General features: G+C 36.8%; 2 protein-coding genes across 5 annotated transcripts in view; one reads left to right on the top strand and one right to left on the bottom strand.

Moving 5' to 3' along the window:
• Positions 1–14,437, top strand: part of LOC121327427 (methylcytosine dioxygenase TET2-like) — a 60,140-nt gene extending 45,703 nt beyond the window's left edge. Inside the window, exons 7-12 of the mRNA XM_041271496.1 lie at positions 145–353; positions 2,565–2,715; positions 2,878–2,967; positions 5,613–5,750; positions 8,932–9,283; positions 9,904–14,437. Of these exons, the coding sequence (XP_041127430.1) occupies positions 145–353; positions 2,565–2,715; positions 2,878–2,967; positions 5,613–5,750; positions 8,932–9,283; positions 9,904–11,345 (2,382 nt within the window). The 3' untranslated portion in view covers positions 11,346–14,437. The remainder of the gene's footprint in view (positions 1–144; positions 354–2,564; positions 2,716–2,877; positions 2,968–5,612; positions 5,751–8,931; positions 9,284–9,903) is intronic.
• The window catches only part of LOC121296355 (inorganic pyrophosphatase-like), a 105,384-nt gene that overhangs the window by 63,685 nt on the left and 22,476 nt on the right, over positions 1–19,223 (bottom strand). For 2 of the 4 annotated variants that reach the window (XM_041221847.1, XM_041221833.1), the window contains one exon: positions 16,271–18,955. The exons of 1 other annotated variant lie outside the window; for it this stretch is intronic. In XM_041221847.1, coding sequence (XP_041077781.1) covers positions 18,920–18,955 — 36 coding nt within the window. In that variant the 3' untranslated portion in view covers positions 16,271–18,919. Of the gene's footprint in view, positions 1–16,270; positions 18,956–19,223 lie in introns of those variants that run through there. One more of the 4 variants, XR_005947054.1, reaches the window with a different exon arrangement.

The raw sequence follows: 19,223 nt of genomic DNA on the forward strand, positions 1-19,223 counted from the left end.
GCATGAACAATAACGTTTTGACAAAATGTCTTAAACAGGTATTTGTGAATCCATTTCTGGAATAATAATTTTTTTTCCATCTGCCTAGCCCTGTGCCAGAAAGCCTTTGCCTTAGCTAATGCCTGGTTTGCATGTACACTGCAGGTGATGCGCAGGAGTAGTGTGGAGGAGAAGGTGCTTGTCCTGGTGCGAGAGCGGGCTGGCCACAGATGCGAAACTGCAACCATAGTTATCCTGATCCTGTTGTGGGATGGCATCTCTACTACTCTTGCTGACTCACTGTACACAGAGCTGAGTGAAACCTTGCGGAAACATGGTGCTTTCACGAACCGGAGATGTGCAATAAACGAAGAGTAAGGAACAGCCTTCATAACATTGATTGCTAAAGCATTTCAGCACCTTTATTAAATATAGGCCAGAATCCTTGTAATACAGTGAAAGCGTGGTAAAGCATGGGTAAGAACTGCATATCTGTACATATGGCAAACTGACCCCATATATATATATATATAATATATATATATATATATATATATATATATATATATATATATATAGTACCAGTCAAAAGATCGAGTACACCTGCTTAAAACCTGTATTTTCATGATTATCTATGTTTTTAACTGTATAAACGTGTCTATAAACACTTAATATTTCATTATATGATATGTGTACTTATATAAGCTGATAATCATAAGTGAACTGCATTCAAAATTTTAATTTTTAAATGAAAATGTAAATCTTGTCAATTTCAATGAAATGGTCACCCAAAGCAAGGGGATTTCAGTCTGAAGCCCAAGTCAGTTAAAAGTCTGAAATGTGTATAACACAGTGTTAGAAAACTGGTCTAAGTATAAAAGTGTCTTTGTTAGATGTTCTCTGAATTAACTAGCATGTTACCTAACTAACCTTTTGTCACCAATTATTGTTAACAGGTGAGGGTCCATGATTACTATAAATACAGGTAGCATAGGCACAAGTTTGTCATTCCTGAATGTAAGGGAGCAGAAAATGGCAAAATACGCTCAGTTAAGCAAAAAAAAAAGACTTTAATAAATGAAGGTCAATCTTTAAGACAAATCGCAAGAACTGTGCAAGTGTCTGTAACTGCTGTGGCCAAGACCATCAAACGATTTGAAGAAACTGGCATTCATGAGGACCGAACAAGGTCAGGCAGGCCAAGGGTGACCTCAAAATCAGAGAACAAGTTCATTCGAATCACAAGTCTGCGAAACCGGCGATTAACTGCCCCTGAAATTCAAGCTCAGCTAAATGCAACAAGAAGTACAGATGTTTCAACATCAACTGTTAACATCAACATTATTAAGAGTGCAGAATAAGAGGAAGAGACTTGCCTGGGCCAAAAAACACAGAAACTGGACGTTTGAGGAGTGGAAGTCGGTCTTATGGACCAATGAGTCAAAATTTGAAATATTTGGGTCCTACCGCCAAGTATTTCTAAGACACAGAGAGGGTGAGCGCATGAGTTCTGCACGTGTGGTTCTCATTGTCAAGCATGGAGGAGGCAGGGTCATGGTCTGGGGTTGCTTTGCTGGTGACAGAGTTGGTGATCTTTACCAAGTCCATGGCAAGCTCAACCAGCATGGCTATCATAGCATACTTCAGAGGCATGTCATTCCATCAGGATTATGGCTAGTTGGGCAGTCTATCATTCTTCAGCAAGATAATGACCCGATACACACCTCAAAGTTGTGCAAGAACTGTCTGGCGAAGAAGGAAAGTGAAGGACAAGTCAATCTAATGATCTGGCCAGCCCAGTCTCCAGACACCAATCCCATAGAACTTGTATGGGACAAACTGGACAGAAGAGTCAAAGCAAAGCTACCCACAAGTGCCCTACATCTCTGGGAATTGCTGCAGAAGAGCTCGGAAGACATGTCTTGCTGATTTCCTACTGAAACTTATTAACAAATGCCTTGGTTTTGCCTTTGAGGAATCCAAGATTTAGAGACAATTTTCAATTTTCTTGAACATGTAACATGTGTTTTCATTTTCAAGTATTTACAGAAATGTAAATGTCAATTATGAAAAAAACCTAGTTTCCAGCAACTTTTGACTGGTACTCTGTCTGTGTGTGTGTGTGTGTGTGTGTGTGTGTGTGTGTGTGTGTGTGTGTGTGTGTGTGTGTGTGTGTGTGTGTGTGTGTGTGTGTGTGTGTGTGTGTGTGTGTGTGTGTGTGTGTGTGTGTGTGTGTGTGTGTGTGTGTGTGTGTGTGTGTGTGTGTGTGTGTATAGTGTAGCGTGCAAGGGGGAAGGCAGCAGCAGGGCTGGTAGGTGACGTAATCACATACAAAGACAAGCTCGATATACTCTTCTCACAAAGGGGCCGGCTCTTGTACAGTGATATCGGCGCTATGCTTTAGTGAGAGAGGTCCTGGGTTCGCGCCCGCCCTCCGTCTGCGTGTGGATTTTATGAAAAAAACCTAGTTTCCAGAAAGTGTACTCAAACTTTTGCACAATTTAATTTAAGCACAACAGTCAAAGCTGTTGTTTTTCATATAACATTTCTTTATTCAGTGGATTTCTTTTATTTCTTTACTCCAGGAGAACGTGTGCTTGTCAAGGGCTGGACTCAGAGGCATGTGGAGCTTCTTTCTCCTTTGGCTGCTCCTGGAGTATGTACTACAACGGCTGTAAATTTGCCAGAAGCAAAGTCCCCAGAAAGTTCAGGCTACTAGGGGATGACCCCAAAGAGGTCAGCACATTTCTAGAGAATTAACCTGTTACATTAAATTGAATACTTCTAATAAAAACAACAATGCATAGTTCACAATCATTACTGTATGAATGGATATAAATACAAAAAAAAAATGTAAAACAAGAATGGATCTGTTTTTTTGTTATTGTTGATATTCAGGAAGAAAGACTAGAACAGAATCTGCAGAGTCTGGCAACTTTGATGGCACCAGCTTACAAACAAATGGCTCCTGAATCGTATGGTAACCAGGTAAGGTATTACTTACAGAAACTGTTCCATGAAACTTTTTAAATGTCAAATTGATCATTTCTGAGCTGCATTTTACCTGCCTTTCTTGGGTTCCCAGGCCCTTTTAAAACATGTGAAAAGGAATACAAATAAATTGGTAAATTAAATGGTAAATATAGCTGTGTTTAAATGCACGTGAAAATTGACTCTACAGTCATGACTGTGTGACGTTGTCACGCAAATGCATCGTGAAACAGCAAAAGAACGCCCTTTGGTCAGCGCAACTTTAAGGGCGGGGCCAATCGCTTTCTCACGATAAAAAATATTTGTAAAAACCCATGTAAACTGGAGCCGGAATCGTGCTTGTGTCTCCTGAGATTTCAGCGGTCAAGATCCCGTTTAACTGGCGGAATCTCACGTTAATCCTCAGCAAAGCCCTACCAAACCAGACACACACACACGCACACGCACACAGACACACAGACACACACACACACACACACACACACACAGACACACACACACACACACACACACACACACACACACAGACACACACACACACACACACACACACACACACACACACACACACACACACACACACACACACACACACACACACACACACACACACACACACACACACACACACAGACACACACACACACACACACACACAGACAAGAAAAAACGCAAAAGATGCTGCAAATGTAAACATATAGCTCTCATATAGCCAATTATTAATGTTTGTATAAATGTGTGTTGTTAAGTACAACTATCAAACTATTATTATTATTAGTAGGAGTAGTAGTAGTCGTATAATCTTTCTATACAGTAATTCTTTTAAGATATCCCGGGAACAACAGAGCTCCACGTCTTCTTCCACCGCACAGAACTGGAATGAATTCTTAGCATCAATTGGCATATTGTGCAATAAGTAATGGATATAGTTAACAAACAACATAAATGTATCGTATCGCTTTAAATAAAGACTTGTTTGAATGTTTATAATATTACAAGACATCCACGTTTCATTATAATGTTTGTGTGTTAAGCGGATTCTGCGCATGGCACTTCTACCACAGCTGCAGACCAGCAGTCACTGGCTTCTCAGAGCAGAGGCAGGGTATAGGGACCGTTAGGTGTGTACAGGAACATTAGGATGCCTGGTACTCTGCCTTTAGAACTGCCAGTGCATGAAGCTGCTCAGGAATCTTGTATGTATTTTTACATATCCCCCCTGTTCTCAATCTTGTATTCATATAGGCCTAAGGATCATACCACTTTTTATTGTATTGTAACCCCCCGTGTTCCCACATTGTCCACGTACATTTATAGGCTACTTTAATTAAATAAAACTTTTAGATGTTACTTATATCTATGTTTTAAGTAGTAAAACATGAACTTAGTAGAAGTTTTATTTTATATACTTTTATGTGTGTGTGTGTGTGTTGGAAAGGTAACGAGACACAAACACGTAACACGTGGTAATTCGGAATGTGTGCGACAAGATGTTAATTATTTTCTCTTATTAATTTTTTAAATCTTCATGGCAATGCATGAAGCTCCCCTCACGATATTCAGAGTCGTTCCTCTCCTAATTACTAGGCAGACACAGACATGTAACTATCCCCTCCCCTAAATTACTGCGAATTGAGTAATCTGCAGAGGTACACCAACTTTTTTTCCTAGAACAGCATAGCAAAGCATTTCCTGAAAAAGTACGGCAAAAACGTTGTGAGGAAACTGTCATGACTTGTCCATGTAAACGCCGTCTATGTTGCTTCGCAGTTTACCACAATTTGTTTTGCTATGCTTTTACCATGTTCCCTGTGGTTTATCATGCGTATCCCATTACTTCCTAGTGCTGCCATGCTTCTCCTAATTTTACCATGGCTTTCCTTGCTTTGGCTACACTTAACGATCCTGGTATTTTACCACCCTTTTCTATTTATTTATTTATTAGGTGGTCGTGACTGAGACGCAAATTGGCAACCTCATGACTCATAGGCAAGCATTCTACCACTGCTTCATAAGAGCCGGGCTCCCACTGGAGCAAATTAAAGCACTGCAGTGCTGGTACTTCCTGCAGTCACTTAGTGTTTATATGGGGATAATCATATACTGTATAATATACTTTTACCCTAGCTGTATATCCTAGGCATGTGTAAGGGACTGGTCATATGCTTGAAACTGCATAGAAATTGTTAAATTGTTATATTATGCCGCTGATCCTAGAGTTGATCTTTAAGGTATAAAATACTCCGTGGCCATAAAACATCTTTCAAATATTCACTGTACAAGATGGAATGAAAGTTTGAAATATGGATGATCTAGTTGTCGCTTCAGCGTTTTACAGTCTTAGCCCCATTGTCCTTGGAAGCAGCGACAAGCAAGGAAGGAAGTTTGTGTCTCTAAAGCAGAAACTAACTTTGAGTGCACAGAAGGTTAAACTATGGTAAAATGTACTGTAGTTCTTGTTATCAGATACCAAGGGATTATATTGAATATATACAATTGTGGGAACAGGCTTACTTTAAAACTTTATTTTAGTGAAGTTTAGAAAATGTTGTCGTCTCCGTCCGTCCCGTCCCCCCACCCCACCCCCATGTATGAGCCAGATGAGTTACAGGGAACATACTGAAGTACCTTTTTTATTTCAGATTGAACATGAACACAGAGCCCCAGACTGCAGATTGGGCTTGAAAGAAGGCCGTCCATTCTCAGGGGTGACTGCTTGTCTGGATTTCTGTGCTCATTCACACAGAGACCTGCAAAACATGCAGAGTGGCAGTACTTTGGTGAGTACAGAGTGAGTATAGAGTAGTAATGAACATGTCTTCCGTCTTTAAAGTGAAAGCCTGTTAGTTATCACTTCAAAATCCATGCCGCTAAACTTTTGTTTAAACTCGTTTATAAGAAATAAAAAAAATTATATGCAGTATATATCTATATATCTATATATCTATATATATATATATATATATATATATATATATATATATATATAATGTTAAGGTTAAGGACCAGTCTAGTTTCGCCAAGGACTTCTGGGCGAATCCCAAAGTTACCACTTTTTTTCGGCACTCGCCCACATGCAGTCGGGCGAATCTAGATTGTCCCAGAACTTGAAAAAGACTACTGGGTGAAAAGTTTTTTTTTCAATGAATTTCAGGGCTAGTCCAGGCGAGTCTAGTTTCATCCAATACTTCAAAATCGATGCTGGGCAAATTGCCATTAATGCTATTTATTTGGGCAAATCTAGTTTTGAATTTCTACACACTCCTCTGGCAGCTTCCAAGCGCGTACCGTGGTACCTGCCTCACCTCCACTTCTGATAACAATGTAGCAACTGTGTGCTGGGTTTCCAGTGGCGGAAACCACTCTTTTTATTAGCTCTCTCTTCCCAAAAAGTTAATTAAAAAAGTCTCACTCCTCCATACGTGCAGACAAACTCGACACATACACACACACAAGAGAGAGAGAGCAAGAGAGAAAGAGAGAAGTGAACAGTAAAGTGCAGGCAAACTCGCCACACACACAAGAGAGAGAGAGAGATATGTTCATTGTTTGTGTTTGTACTGTTAATAGGTTTACATCACTTGTAATTAAAATTGACAGGAAACTTGTACGAAAACTGGAAGGTTTTCCAGAATGGCTTCAAGCTTTATGTTTTAGCAATTTCTGGACTGACAGGCATCAACAACTTTTTTTCCGGAGATCTTCAGGAATTTCTTTTGATCGTGGCATGATGTGCCTCTAGAACCTGTGTGCTGACAACTTCACTCTGATGTTAAGGGCCAAAGTTAGTCAGATTTATATTGTGCAGGGCTGGCCCAAATCAGGCCTGATTGTTAACCAAAGTATTCAAACAGCTGACCCTAACTAACCGTTTAATTGGGTTGAGTTAACTAGGGGGGCAATAACTTTTTCACACCTGAAGATTGCTTGTTTGATTACCTTTCACACCAAACAAATGAAAGAAGCACCAAACTGGTGTCATTTTTTCTCTCAGACTCTCTCTATATACTTCTACAACCCACAAAAAGATCTGACCAAATTCAATGTGAATAATGTGCAAAAATGCAGAAAATCAGACAGGGGGCAAATACTTTTTCACAGCACTGAGTGTATATATATATATATATATATATATATATATATATACACACACACACACACACACACGTATATTGCAGCAATCCTGACTCCCGCAGGCAGACGCATCACACAGCGCGAGGCAATCCACACACAGGCGGAGGGCGGGCACAAACCCAGGACCTCTCGCACTAAAGCATAGCGCCGATATCGCTGTACAAGAGCCGGCTCCTTTGTGAGAAGTGTATATCGGGCTTATCGAAGACGATATGGTAAGGATTAGAGGTAGTGGACAGTGGGGACCCGTTGCAAAATTAATCAATCAAAGAAACTACCCCAAGATCATATCAGGTACTAATTGAATATGGTAAAGTGTTTCAAAGTAATCTGGGACACCTACTGAAAGTACCTGGGACCTTCAACCCACTGAGTGAAGAAACTCCAGAACTGTCACGAACTATGGATAACACTATCGACCACAAACACAGACAGACAGCACACTTGTATCAGACAACAGCAACTTATTTCCAACTTTAGAAAACAAAGTGAAGACAGATATTCAGATAAGACACTGATAGAGGAATTCTGAATGGACAGAGATTAAAAGATTATAAAAAAAACATTAACAGTCGTAAACGTAAACGAGAAGGTTTTGGATAAAAGTTAAAATGTAATAAATAAATAATAATTGCATTTATCAGCCTATACAGTACTACTGTTGTAAGGATAACTAGTTTAATATTAGGGATTGATATAATGCTTTTGTTAAAATACAAAAAGGAGATGTAAGGACAATAGGTTTACATCACTGTTGTCAAACACCCACTAGAGGGCAGTGTTACATTGTGATATATAAGATGTGTTGGTGTTTATAAAAGGTCTTCAAATGGTAACTGGCAATGTGATCAGTCATAACAAAACAGTGTTCAAATCTTCTTTTGTTTCATCTTCCCTAAAAGATAGTTAAGATTGTAACAGGGTCAATAATGTCCCTGTTATATTTCACGCATTTATTGATCACTTGTATGTTTTATTTTTATAATTGTACACTTTAATTTTATTAGTGCATGTTTTTTTATGTATTGTCGACTAGTACCTTGCAATTGATTTATCACTTTCTAGTAGCTTCTCCACTCAGTCCCCTTGTAATGCCTTATTGGGTACCAAGTAATTGAGTCGCTGGTAGTTTTACCCACCTGTGTGTGTCGAGTTTGCCTGCATGTATGGATGAGTGAGACTTTTTGACTTTCAACTTTTTAAGACAGAGAGCTAATAAAAAGAGTGGTTTCTGCCACTTGAAACCCAGCACACAGTCGCTACATTGTTATCAGAAGTGGAGGTGAGGCAGGTACCCTGGCACGCACTTGGAAGCTGGCAGAGGAGAGTGTATAAATGCAAAACTAGACTCGCCCAAATTAATGGCATGGGCGAACCAGATTCTGCCAGCATTGATTTTGAAGCGTTGGATGAAACTAGACTCGACCAATGTATTGTTATATTACGTTTTGTCTCAATTTCATTCAATATTAAGAAAAAAGTGAATGTTGAGCCATTTATAGTTTGCCTAATTTCCAGCTAAAAAAGGTAATTTCAAGTCATTAGGATACATTTTATTTCTGAATTTATTAATGGGCCATTTTTATATGACATGTTTTTAGCTGTATCTGTGAATATATTATAACATGTATAAAACCTATATTAACTGTGTCCTCCTGGAACAAAGCTGTAAAGAAGACAATTTGTTTATTTGTTGCCTTGTATGCTTGTGAATAAACACCACATATATTCTACTTTTGTTCCCTCCCTGGCCCATGTATAGCTAAATTTGAGATAAATATTACAACTGTAATGAAAATGACCAAGAACATTTTGTAACATACACAGGTATGCACTCTAACTAGAGAAGACAATCGGGAAATTGGAAAATTACCAGACGACGAACAACTCCATGTGTTGCCTTTATACAAAGTTTCCCAGACTGACGAGTTTGGAAGCTTTGAAGCTCAGCAAGAGAAGGTTAAAACAGGTGCTATCCAGGTGCTGAACGGTTACCGTCGGAAAGTCCGAATGCTTGCTGAGCCTGCCAAGACCTGTCGCCAGAGGAAGCTGGAAGCAAAGAGGGCATCAGCAGCCAAGCCTTCAAACCAGGACACACTAAGCAAGGCAGACAAGGCTAATCAAGCACGACTAAAGCAAAGCACTTATGACAACACAGCCCAAAGCACACCAACGCCAGGTATGTCAAGATCCGTGATTATTCGCTCTCTTTTTGTAGAAAAGCTTTGTCTTTGATTAAGTAGGCTGCTTTATTAGGATATAACAGCTGAGGTGATCCGGTTTAGTATCCCTTTTAAATGTGTATGACAAAAACTGGGCTAACAACAGTGAAAGTTAAAAACTCCCTTTCAAGTAACAATGCAAAAAACACAAAATGAACTTAAAAGGATGCCAGTGAAATATCTCCTGTTGACGATTATTTCATTTTATAAATCTATCAGATTTATTTCATTTTATCATTATTTTATATCTGTCATTATTTCATTTTATAAATCTATCAGTTTTTTTCTTGCTAAAAAAAATTGAGTGACAAAGCAAAAAAGAAAATGCTTTAAAATGCTACTAACTTATTTGTCTAGACCATCCCCCACATATATAAAAATGAGGTATCAAAATATACATTACTCCTTCATAAGTGGTTTAAGTATCATCTACCAGAAATGGAGAGAGCATCTCCTTGAATTTGGTCCATGTGAGCCGAAACAACTTTGAAGAACAAATACATACCTAATAGTAGGGTTAATATTTAAGAATTCTCATGAACAAGATGATGTTCATTTTTTGTCACATGTTTTACAGGTCCTCATGCTGCTCAAGGTCACATTGGGGCGTCACGGGCTGGTGCCCAACAACATTCTCTTTCCAATCACCTGCAAAAGAATCCTCCAAACCAATATCCTAGTTCTCTGCATCCATCAAACTACCCAACATTTCCTAACCCAGCAAATCCATATCCAAGCACTTCCCAACCTGCAGGGTCATATCCAGTCTCCTCAGCCCCTGGGAATCCTTATTCAAGTAGTTCTTTATGTGTAGCAAACTCATATTTAAATGGGTCAAATCCCACAAACCCTTATCCAGGTTCTTTAAACCCCAGCAACCATTATCCAGGTTATCAATGCAATGGAAACATGCTGATGGACAACTATCACCACTTTATGGGCTCTTACGGTTCAAATCCCCAACATATGGATGCCATTCGGCATCAAAGTTCAGAAGCTTTGAACAAGCTGGGTTTGTCACAGGTTCCATCACTTTATTCTCAGCAGCAATATGGCAGCCATCAGGGCTATGGAATAAGTTACCCCCCTCGTTATGGTGATCACAACATGCAGATCAATGGTTACAGTAACTGCAACATGAGACCCAATGTACATCACATGGGTCCCTATTCTTCTTTTGGCCCAGACCACCACGTGGACCCTCATTTTATGGAGGCCATTCCTCGAACACCATCTTCTCACTCAGGTCTGGACTTTCCAGCAGTTAGCAAAGGCACTCAGTACCCTGGCTATCCCAATCCATACCTAGTACAGAGACAAAATTCTGCAATGCTCAACATACCCCCTGATTCTTTTCATATGCAAAATAAAAATGAAATGAATTTGCATAGCTCAAATGGGATATCAAGGATGCTTCCTTCAATGATAAATGAACCTTCTAATCCTTCCCAACCTGTGTATGGGTTGTATGATGGTAATATTCAGGTGAACCCGGCACAATCTGCTGCTGCTCCTGCACAGAATGCTAAAGAAGTTAATGAGGAGGTTTGGTCAGACAGCGAGCACAACTTCCTGGATCCAGAAATTGGCGGAGTTGCCGTGGCACCCAGTCATGGCTCAATTCTAATTGAATGTGCAAAGAGAGAGCTCCATGCGACAACCCCGCTGAAGAATCCCAACAGGAACCATCCCACCAGGATCTCGCTTGTGTTCTACCAACACAAGAGCATGAACGAGGCCAAACATGGCCTGGCAATGTGGGAAGCCAAGGTGGCAGAAAAGGCTAGAGAGAAAGAGGAGGAGAGTGAAAAGCAGGGCTCAGACAACATGCCAACCAAACACAATGGCAAAAAGGTCAAGCGGGAGCATTCAGAAACGAGCGAGCACTCGGAACCACCGTACAAGCGCTTCATCCAAACCCTCTCGCAAAAGTCCATGTCCCTGACAACAGACTCCGTGGTGACAACATCTCCATACGCCTTCACACGAGTCACAGGGCCTTACAACCGTTTTTTTTAGCTTTGCATTCAGGTTTGATATGCAGATGTCTAGGTCTATAACTATGGTTGCTAACAGTTGTAAAACCTCAGCATACCAGACTGTTTTTCCTATCCACACACTATCTAAAGCTCATCATAAAAGAACATCTGTGGTAAGTATCTGGGAATAAGACAAGATGATCCTATGCAACAGTTTTGATTTCATATTATAGAACTACTGTAACTGTACTTTTGTAGTTTTACTGTAAACAGACCTCTTCAATGACTGAACTTTAGTAACTCTGGTGTGACAGCATGGCAGTATTTGTTTACGAAATACATAACTGCCCTCTGGTGCTTATTGTACTAAAGATCAGGACTCCTACTGGTATCAAAGATTTCATATGGTGTTGTTTTTATATAAACAATTTGATTTATCAATATCATTTAATTTGAAAATAGTAACACTGACTTTTAGGATTATTTAAGTCATGGTGCTAAAAAAAAAAAAAAAGGAAGAAGGCTGTCTTTAATATAAAGTTTCCTTTTAAATACCTTTGTGTTCTATGAAACATTGGTTTGTGTGTTTCCAGACAAGGGGCTTTTTAACTCAACTAGCAATGTAATTGCTTTAAAATTAAATTTTCTACATTTTAAATGTAGAACTCTTGAAGACATCTGGGTTGTACTGAAGTCTTTATCTATGAAATATGGTGGATTTTATAAAATACTGGTGTTTGTAAAGCACTTTGTGGATTTAAGCTTAAAGTGTTGGAAGGATGAAAGGGTACCTTCAAATTAAGATTTTACTGTAACTTTTATGATGCAAAAAAAGCATCAACATTTATTTAATATTGCAGATGGGCTACATTTTTTATATGATTAGTTACAGTGCAGTTGGGACTTACTGGATGCAAATAGAATTTTTACATAACCATTTTTGGTGCTTATCTTACAGTTATACTGAAAAGAACAGCTCTTTTTAATTCAAACACATACTGATACTTTTAAAGATGCATTTTAGGATAGATGTTAGTAACTAAACTAATTACTAGCATGTTTTTATGTTACACAAAAACAAATCGCATAGGCCGATTGTCTGCTCTGAAACTGTATATTATCGAGCAATAAAAATCATAACAGGTTCATTTTAAAATGAATTACTTATAGTTATATCAATGACTGATCTCATTGTGAACATTATCTTTGTAGAAAAAGGTACAGGAAGCTGTTATCTGGGCAAGGGAGGTGAAACAGGGTTAGCTGTATGTAACTGTAATGATTTCCAAGGCAGCTGGTTTGCTGTGGGGAAGGGGTTAAATCATTGTAATCTATAACCTAGTTGTAAAAAAAAAAAAAAAAGAAAAAAAAAAAAAGAAAAAAAAACAAACAAACAAAAACAAAAACATTGTAGAATAATTAAAATTACAAACTTTTTTTAGATTACGCTTTCGAATTTAGTGCTATAAAAAAATATAATACTTTTTTGGGGGTTTGAGCTAATTTTATTTCAAAACGGTGCTATTCGACTTGCTACAGGTGTTTAATGTGAGTTTCTATGGGAGCGGTGAGAAAGGTTTTGCGTGATGTTCCTATTTGTCATTTACCTCAGCACTAGTTTGGCAATAGGATTCCGATAATAAAGGTGTTGGTTTTACAGTTTCATACAGCATCACAGTTAACTACATCAACAACAAAAAAGCCTTTAGCGAGAATAAAAAAAAAGATACTTCATAGTTTGCAAACTTGATCTTTTAGCAAGTATAACTTGAAATTCAAGCTTTGATTTTTTAAAACAAAATCAGGGATATTTCAACTCATGTTCTCCTTATGCCAACATTGCCTGTGTTTATCGTTTTTTATTGTATTATTTTCTTCAGGGATTTAACTTCTTTGTTTTTAATCCCCATTTTATCTTTACTTGTATATAAAATAACTAAAACGAACTTTGTAAATGATGGCAGTTTTTAATGTACTTAAGTTGTGTACATTGTTTTTGACTTTACAGAAGACATTTGAAAGTACAGTACGCACTGAACTGATAAAGGGAAAATCATGGCACTGACCTTGTAAACAGCAATGTATTTGAACCTCGCGCAAAAGAGAAAATCCGGCAGTTATGGTATTAAAGGCACATTCTGTGTCTGTGAAAAAAAAAAAATATATAACCACTAAACAATTCTGTTGGTGTTAGTTGTTTTCAATTACAATTAATTACATATTAATTGGGGGGGGGGGGGGGGGTATCAGTGAGTGCTGCAGAAAACTTTTTTTTTTCAAAGCACTTTTGTTAGAATTGTTACTTTCAAAAAACCTACAATTTCATTGAAAATTTTTTTTAAATTTAAACTTTTTTATATTTTAAATAATTTATGCCATATTGTGTATAAAACATGTATTTTATATGTTTAAAACTTGATTTTACTTATTTTAATTCCTTTTTCTTGGATGATGTAATTATTGGAATTGCCAATAGCATGAATGGCCCACTTTTTTTTTTTTTTTTGCCAGTTGATTATTAAATTATTATTTTTTAAATATCACAAAATATAAAATAGCAGGGAATGGTTTGGCACCACGTCTCTGTAACTGCCTCATTAAATTGCATATAGTGCTGTATACTTTGTCACTGCTTGATTATTAGAAATGCATATTGTAAAGGACTTGGACTTGTAAAATAAACTGTAACTTCTGATGTACAGGACCCAGCCTGGGTAGAGGTTAGGGTTAGGATGAAACAGTGTACACGATATATCGGGTGATTATAGCCATACTTGAAGATGCTTCAGAGTGGTGTCAGCATTACTTGAATGAATTTTTGAGCTTGATTGATGCAAAATAAGTGTACATTTCACTTGTTAAACTAGCAGTTAATGTACACTCAAGCGTTGGTATTTAGCAGTTTGACACTAAAGTAATGAAATTCTGTGTTATTTTACCGCTTTCCTCCTATATTTTTGTACTCTGCTTTCCTAATTTCCATGATGTTTGGTATGTTGTAAACTGGGGATGGTTATAAATACTATAAGTATTGTCATGTACTGAATGCAGTTTATTTGAAAGCTGTTAATTGTATCATTCCTGATATTGCTGAGATGTGGGTGTTTTTAATAAAATTTTTATTTATTTAAAGCTTTAACAGACTGTTTTACAAAATCTTGTTCACTTTACACAACTGAAAATGAATACGATAACACGGTGGTCCCTAAGAGAATGAAGACAGTGGCCCTGTTTTTAGAACTTTTTTGATTAATTGCTAAAATGTTTTGTTGTACTGTACATCAAGCTCCAAATGGCTCTAGGACAAGAATTCAAGAACACCACACTGTAAAGTTTATTTGTAAAGAACTTGTCTCCATATTACATGGTCATAGGAAGGCTGCTCAAAAATGTGACCAACACAGAAACAGCAGATACAAACAAATGATTGTATTCCTTTTCAGCACAATCTCCTTAAAGAATGTACCTCTTAATATGCCATTTTAATTTTAATTAAAAATTAAATATTTAACTTCCACAAAAAAAAATAAAAACAAGTGAAACATTTAACTTTTAATTATGTTGGATTAACCTGATTGCATACTATACTGAGGAGTACCAGAATGGCTGTTCACATCAGAAAAAGGGGAATTAAATCTGGCTAACCACTTCTGAAGTGCTTCATAGCATTACTGCAAAACAATCCCTAATCCGCAGTCTCTCAGGATTTCACTGGAAAGCAAATATGCACTACAGGAAGAACTGAGATACAGTAATATTCAGGTACAAGTCACATGATCCAACTGGAAGGCAACCGAGGCCTAGAAGTCTAATTTCACCACCACTCAAGCACCAATGTCGTAACCAAAAGGTAATCAAGTATGTTATTGATGCTGACAACTCACATAAGAAAACCATTCGTTATACATTTTGAAACTACACTATACTGACAAAAAGCCAAAAAGTTACCTAATATTTCAGAGTATTCTGAAATATATCAGATTGGTCACACTACTGATAAAAGGGTAGAATTCATTAAAAAAAATTGTATACAAATCTACACTATTTATATCTTATATTATTTAAACCTCTGCCTTCATCACGAGGATTCCAAATCCATATATTTTGCGATACATGGGCTAAAGTCAAGCAGCATTAGCACGTCACTTTTTGTTTTCCAGGACCTTAAAAAAAGAAAGAACTGATATACTTGTCATATTAGGTTATAACTACGTAGGTGGTGCATTAAGTTTATTTGGAGACAACACTAAAAAAACCTTGACTAGTTATAAATGAATAAACCAGTGATCCTTTTGAAATGAAAGAGGTTTATAGCTACAAACACATCAGATCACATAAGGCTGCTATACTGAGCAATTGTAAGCTTTTCCTGGATTTTCTTTTGTGTAAAATGATAGCAATATGTGTAGATATACTGTATAGCAGACCAAGCCTAAGTGTTGATGCTTTACATCCATTACACATGATAAGAATGAAGGCTCTAAAACAAAATCTGTTTCAAATTTAAAAAAGCTAATCAGGGAAAGTGCACAGAGCTACATCAGGGCTTCCCATGACATTATTAAGTATATTATTATGGATTTCCCATCGCATTCTCTGAATAATCTCAAAGCAGGTTAATCTATTTTTACTGTACATTATTTATCAATATACAGTTCAACATATAAACACCTCCACACTGTCGCTGACAGAACCACTAAAATGTCAGCACCAAGTTGAACTGTGTGTAGTTTAAGCTTACGATCCTTAAAATCACAGCATCGAAACTCGCTGTTGGAAAAATATTTTAGTCCAAAAGGTACTTCTCCTACTATTACAGTAATTACAACCTCTCTCTGAAAACTGAATTGGAGTTAAGAATTGTGTATCTTTTACCAGATATATTTCATTTTTTCTTAAAGCTTGACCAAGTTTTTATTCGTATTACAGTGAAGCTGTTGATACTGACCACATTGCTGGTGAGGGATAAGCACATGAAACCCATATTAACAGTACATAGTTTTTAACAAAATGCAATTAATAGCAGTGGAAACAAGCAATTAAATGTAATCGTCCTCGAATGACCATGAATAGGTAAATACATTAGGACATTTCTGTAATATCATTCCAATATCTAAGTTGTTGTAAACACCTTTTTAATACAATACACATTTTAATTTATAGCACAGATCTTGCTATGACTGACACCCAAAATATTAGCATAGCCCCTCCTTAATTACCCTGAAGTCTCACCCACTGGTGTGGCACTTAGAAGTTTGTTGCAAACCCAAGACATAATGAAAAAGAACAGGATCAAGGAGATTTTATTTTCAGGAATAATTTGGCTGCTATTATTTCGTGCTACCTCTAATGTCTCTAGTCTACCCTGGAGGGAGCAATAGTCAATGCTTTAAAAATAATTTCTCATCCCTTATATGAATATATTGGTTCTACTTATTTTATTGTGTTTTAATAGCCTTTCATTTGTATTGCATCACGGTAATATTAGAGTACATACATTACAGTACACAGTGTTAACCGAGACGGCTTTGAGGTGTTAGGTGATTTTTGCCTACAAATGAAAAGCTTATATATAGCAAAATATAAGATTTCTTTATCAAGATTTCAAATGAGTTATGCAACATTCAATACAAAAATATTGTAGAAATGACCTTCACACACCCATTGGTACATATACTACACTAAAAGGATATGACATATTTCTTCATTTTAACCCAAATGACCCTATATTCTGCTTGACACTGCTACAAGTATTTCCCATTACAGTGATTATGTTTTTCTCATCTGCTGGTGCAACATAAAAAATGACACTACATTAAAAGAAGATAGAGCAAGGGAGACAGGATTGACATAATGAGGTCACTTCAAAACATTTTCTTTAACCGCACCTAAAACTAACTTGAAATTAATTGAATACCTTTTGGTTTTCCAAGGGTAATATTGTTCAAAGAACACACTACACACGGTGAAACCCATGACTGCCTTTAATATGTCCACATTTTTCCATAATGCCATCAGCTGCCAGTAATTACAGTGAAGAAATAAAACCTTTGGTTACATTTCAAACATTTCGATAGCATCAGACCTACTGGGAGACATGCAGGACTTTCTATGAGGATAATAATATGTTTTATTCAATATAAATTACTTTGTTTTCTAAACATACGTTTATAAATGAAAATGTATTTCAGGTCATTGTTTTTAAGACGTTCAATCAAGGGACAGAACTAAATTGCAGAAACAATTATTAAAAAGACAGTGCAGTCTATAAGCAGTAACAATTGGTTTCTTCTGAAGACAACACATTTACAATCTTAGTGTGTGTTCAAGACTGTTCAATTCAGACAACAATAATTAAACATTGACATTATTTTGAAGATTTTTTTTTTTTTTTTTTTTTTAATTATCAATATCTAATACAGCACTTTTAACAAGTTTGGACGAGGCAAAGAAATGCATGACCACATACATCAGTTTGGTTTACATTTTGTTGAATGTCATGTTCTTGAAAAAAACATATTGACATGTCCCCCTTGTCCAATACTATTGTAATCTTCTATTTTTTTTTTTTTTGTTAAAAAAAATAAACTTCATTGCAATTAGTAGTAGCAGAAACATTTAACAAACAATTCCATTTAACCATTCTCAGAGACCAGCAGAACAATCCAGTTACACCAGTTGTTAACAAGCATGGCCGTGATCAGGTAAGTAAATTGGAATGACACTCTGAATAGCATCACCAAAGCACCCACACAACACAGCTCTGACTATGTGCTCGACATAAACCAAGATGCACTATTGGTTTTCAAATTCCAACCGGTTATCACGCCATCGGAGACAAACGTGAAACCAGGGTTCCCAAAATCTGTGGACCAGCCCTGGCAACATATCCAGACACAAGATAATGTTGCAGGCTGGGAGATTCATGCCAGATATGTTTTGTGCCTGCTAGAAAGTACCAAAAACTGGCTACTTTGATACAAGCAAGAACAGGATATAAGGATGTATTTATTTTGGATATTAAACTCTGTTTGCAAACGGATATTCTTGAGATAACAACAAAGCAACGTAGATAAGATAAAAGTGGTTCTAGTCATGAATTTCTTTTGCCAATTCCAAACTTCTAAAACAGTCTGACGTCAAGCTGTTAACTTTTTGCTATTTAGTGTCTGCAGTCAAAGCTGTTACAGATTACAGTACACATGATTTCCTGTGTCTCTTAACCCAATACTTTAAAACAAAAATAAAATCTCTTTGAAGCCTTTACTGAAACGTATCATGTGCACCAATATTTCTTGCGTCTTATAAGAAACAAATGCAGAGCTGACAGGCTTGATTACAGCAAAGCACAAAAGTAAATTAAAACATCATTGCTCTGTGCTCGTTTCGTTTCAGACTCTTACATCAACTCATTTACAAAGGAAAAAAAAAAGCTTTCAGAGCTTAACAAATCAATAAAGCAATAGAACATGTTTTCAAATCATTCAGTTTTTATTCTGTGACACAGCTTAGACTTATAAGTTGTTTGCATGTTAAGTTCTTGTCTATTATACGATTCTTAGGAAGGTCGTGTGGCTTTTGAAGACAGTTTTCAAAGGAAGTTCCCATATTTGGTCAAGAATCACTTTGGAAGAAAATGCCACTTGTCGACTGAAACATAAAATTGGATTTCATTAGTTTAAATAACATTTAGAACCTCTTAATTAGTTTAAATGACCTTTACAACTAGGCAAACTGTGGCCCAAATATTCTTAAATCTAATGTTAACTAAGATTTAAATTAGTTTTTAACCTCATATTAGCATAAGCAATATTGTCAGTGGTTTCCCTTTTCTTATATTGAAGATCACTTAGTTCTTTGCTTGTATTTAACTTTAATTTTGAATATGAATTTATTTAAAAGACAACACTATAGATAA

Source organism: Polyodon spathula, chromosome 2 (assembly GCF_017654505.1).
Source record: "Polyodon spathula isolate WHYD16114869_AA chromosome 2, ASM1765450v1, whole genome shotgun sequence".
NCBI classification, from domain to species: domain Eukaryota; kingdom Metazoa; phylum Chordata; class Actinopteri; order Acipenseriformes; family Polyodontidae; genus Polyodon; species Polyodon spathula.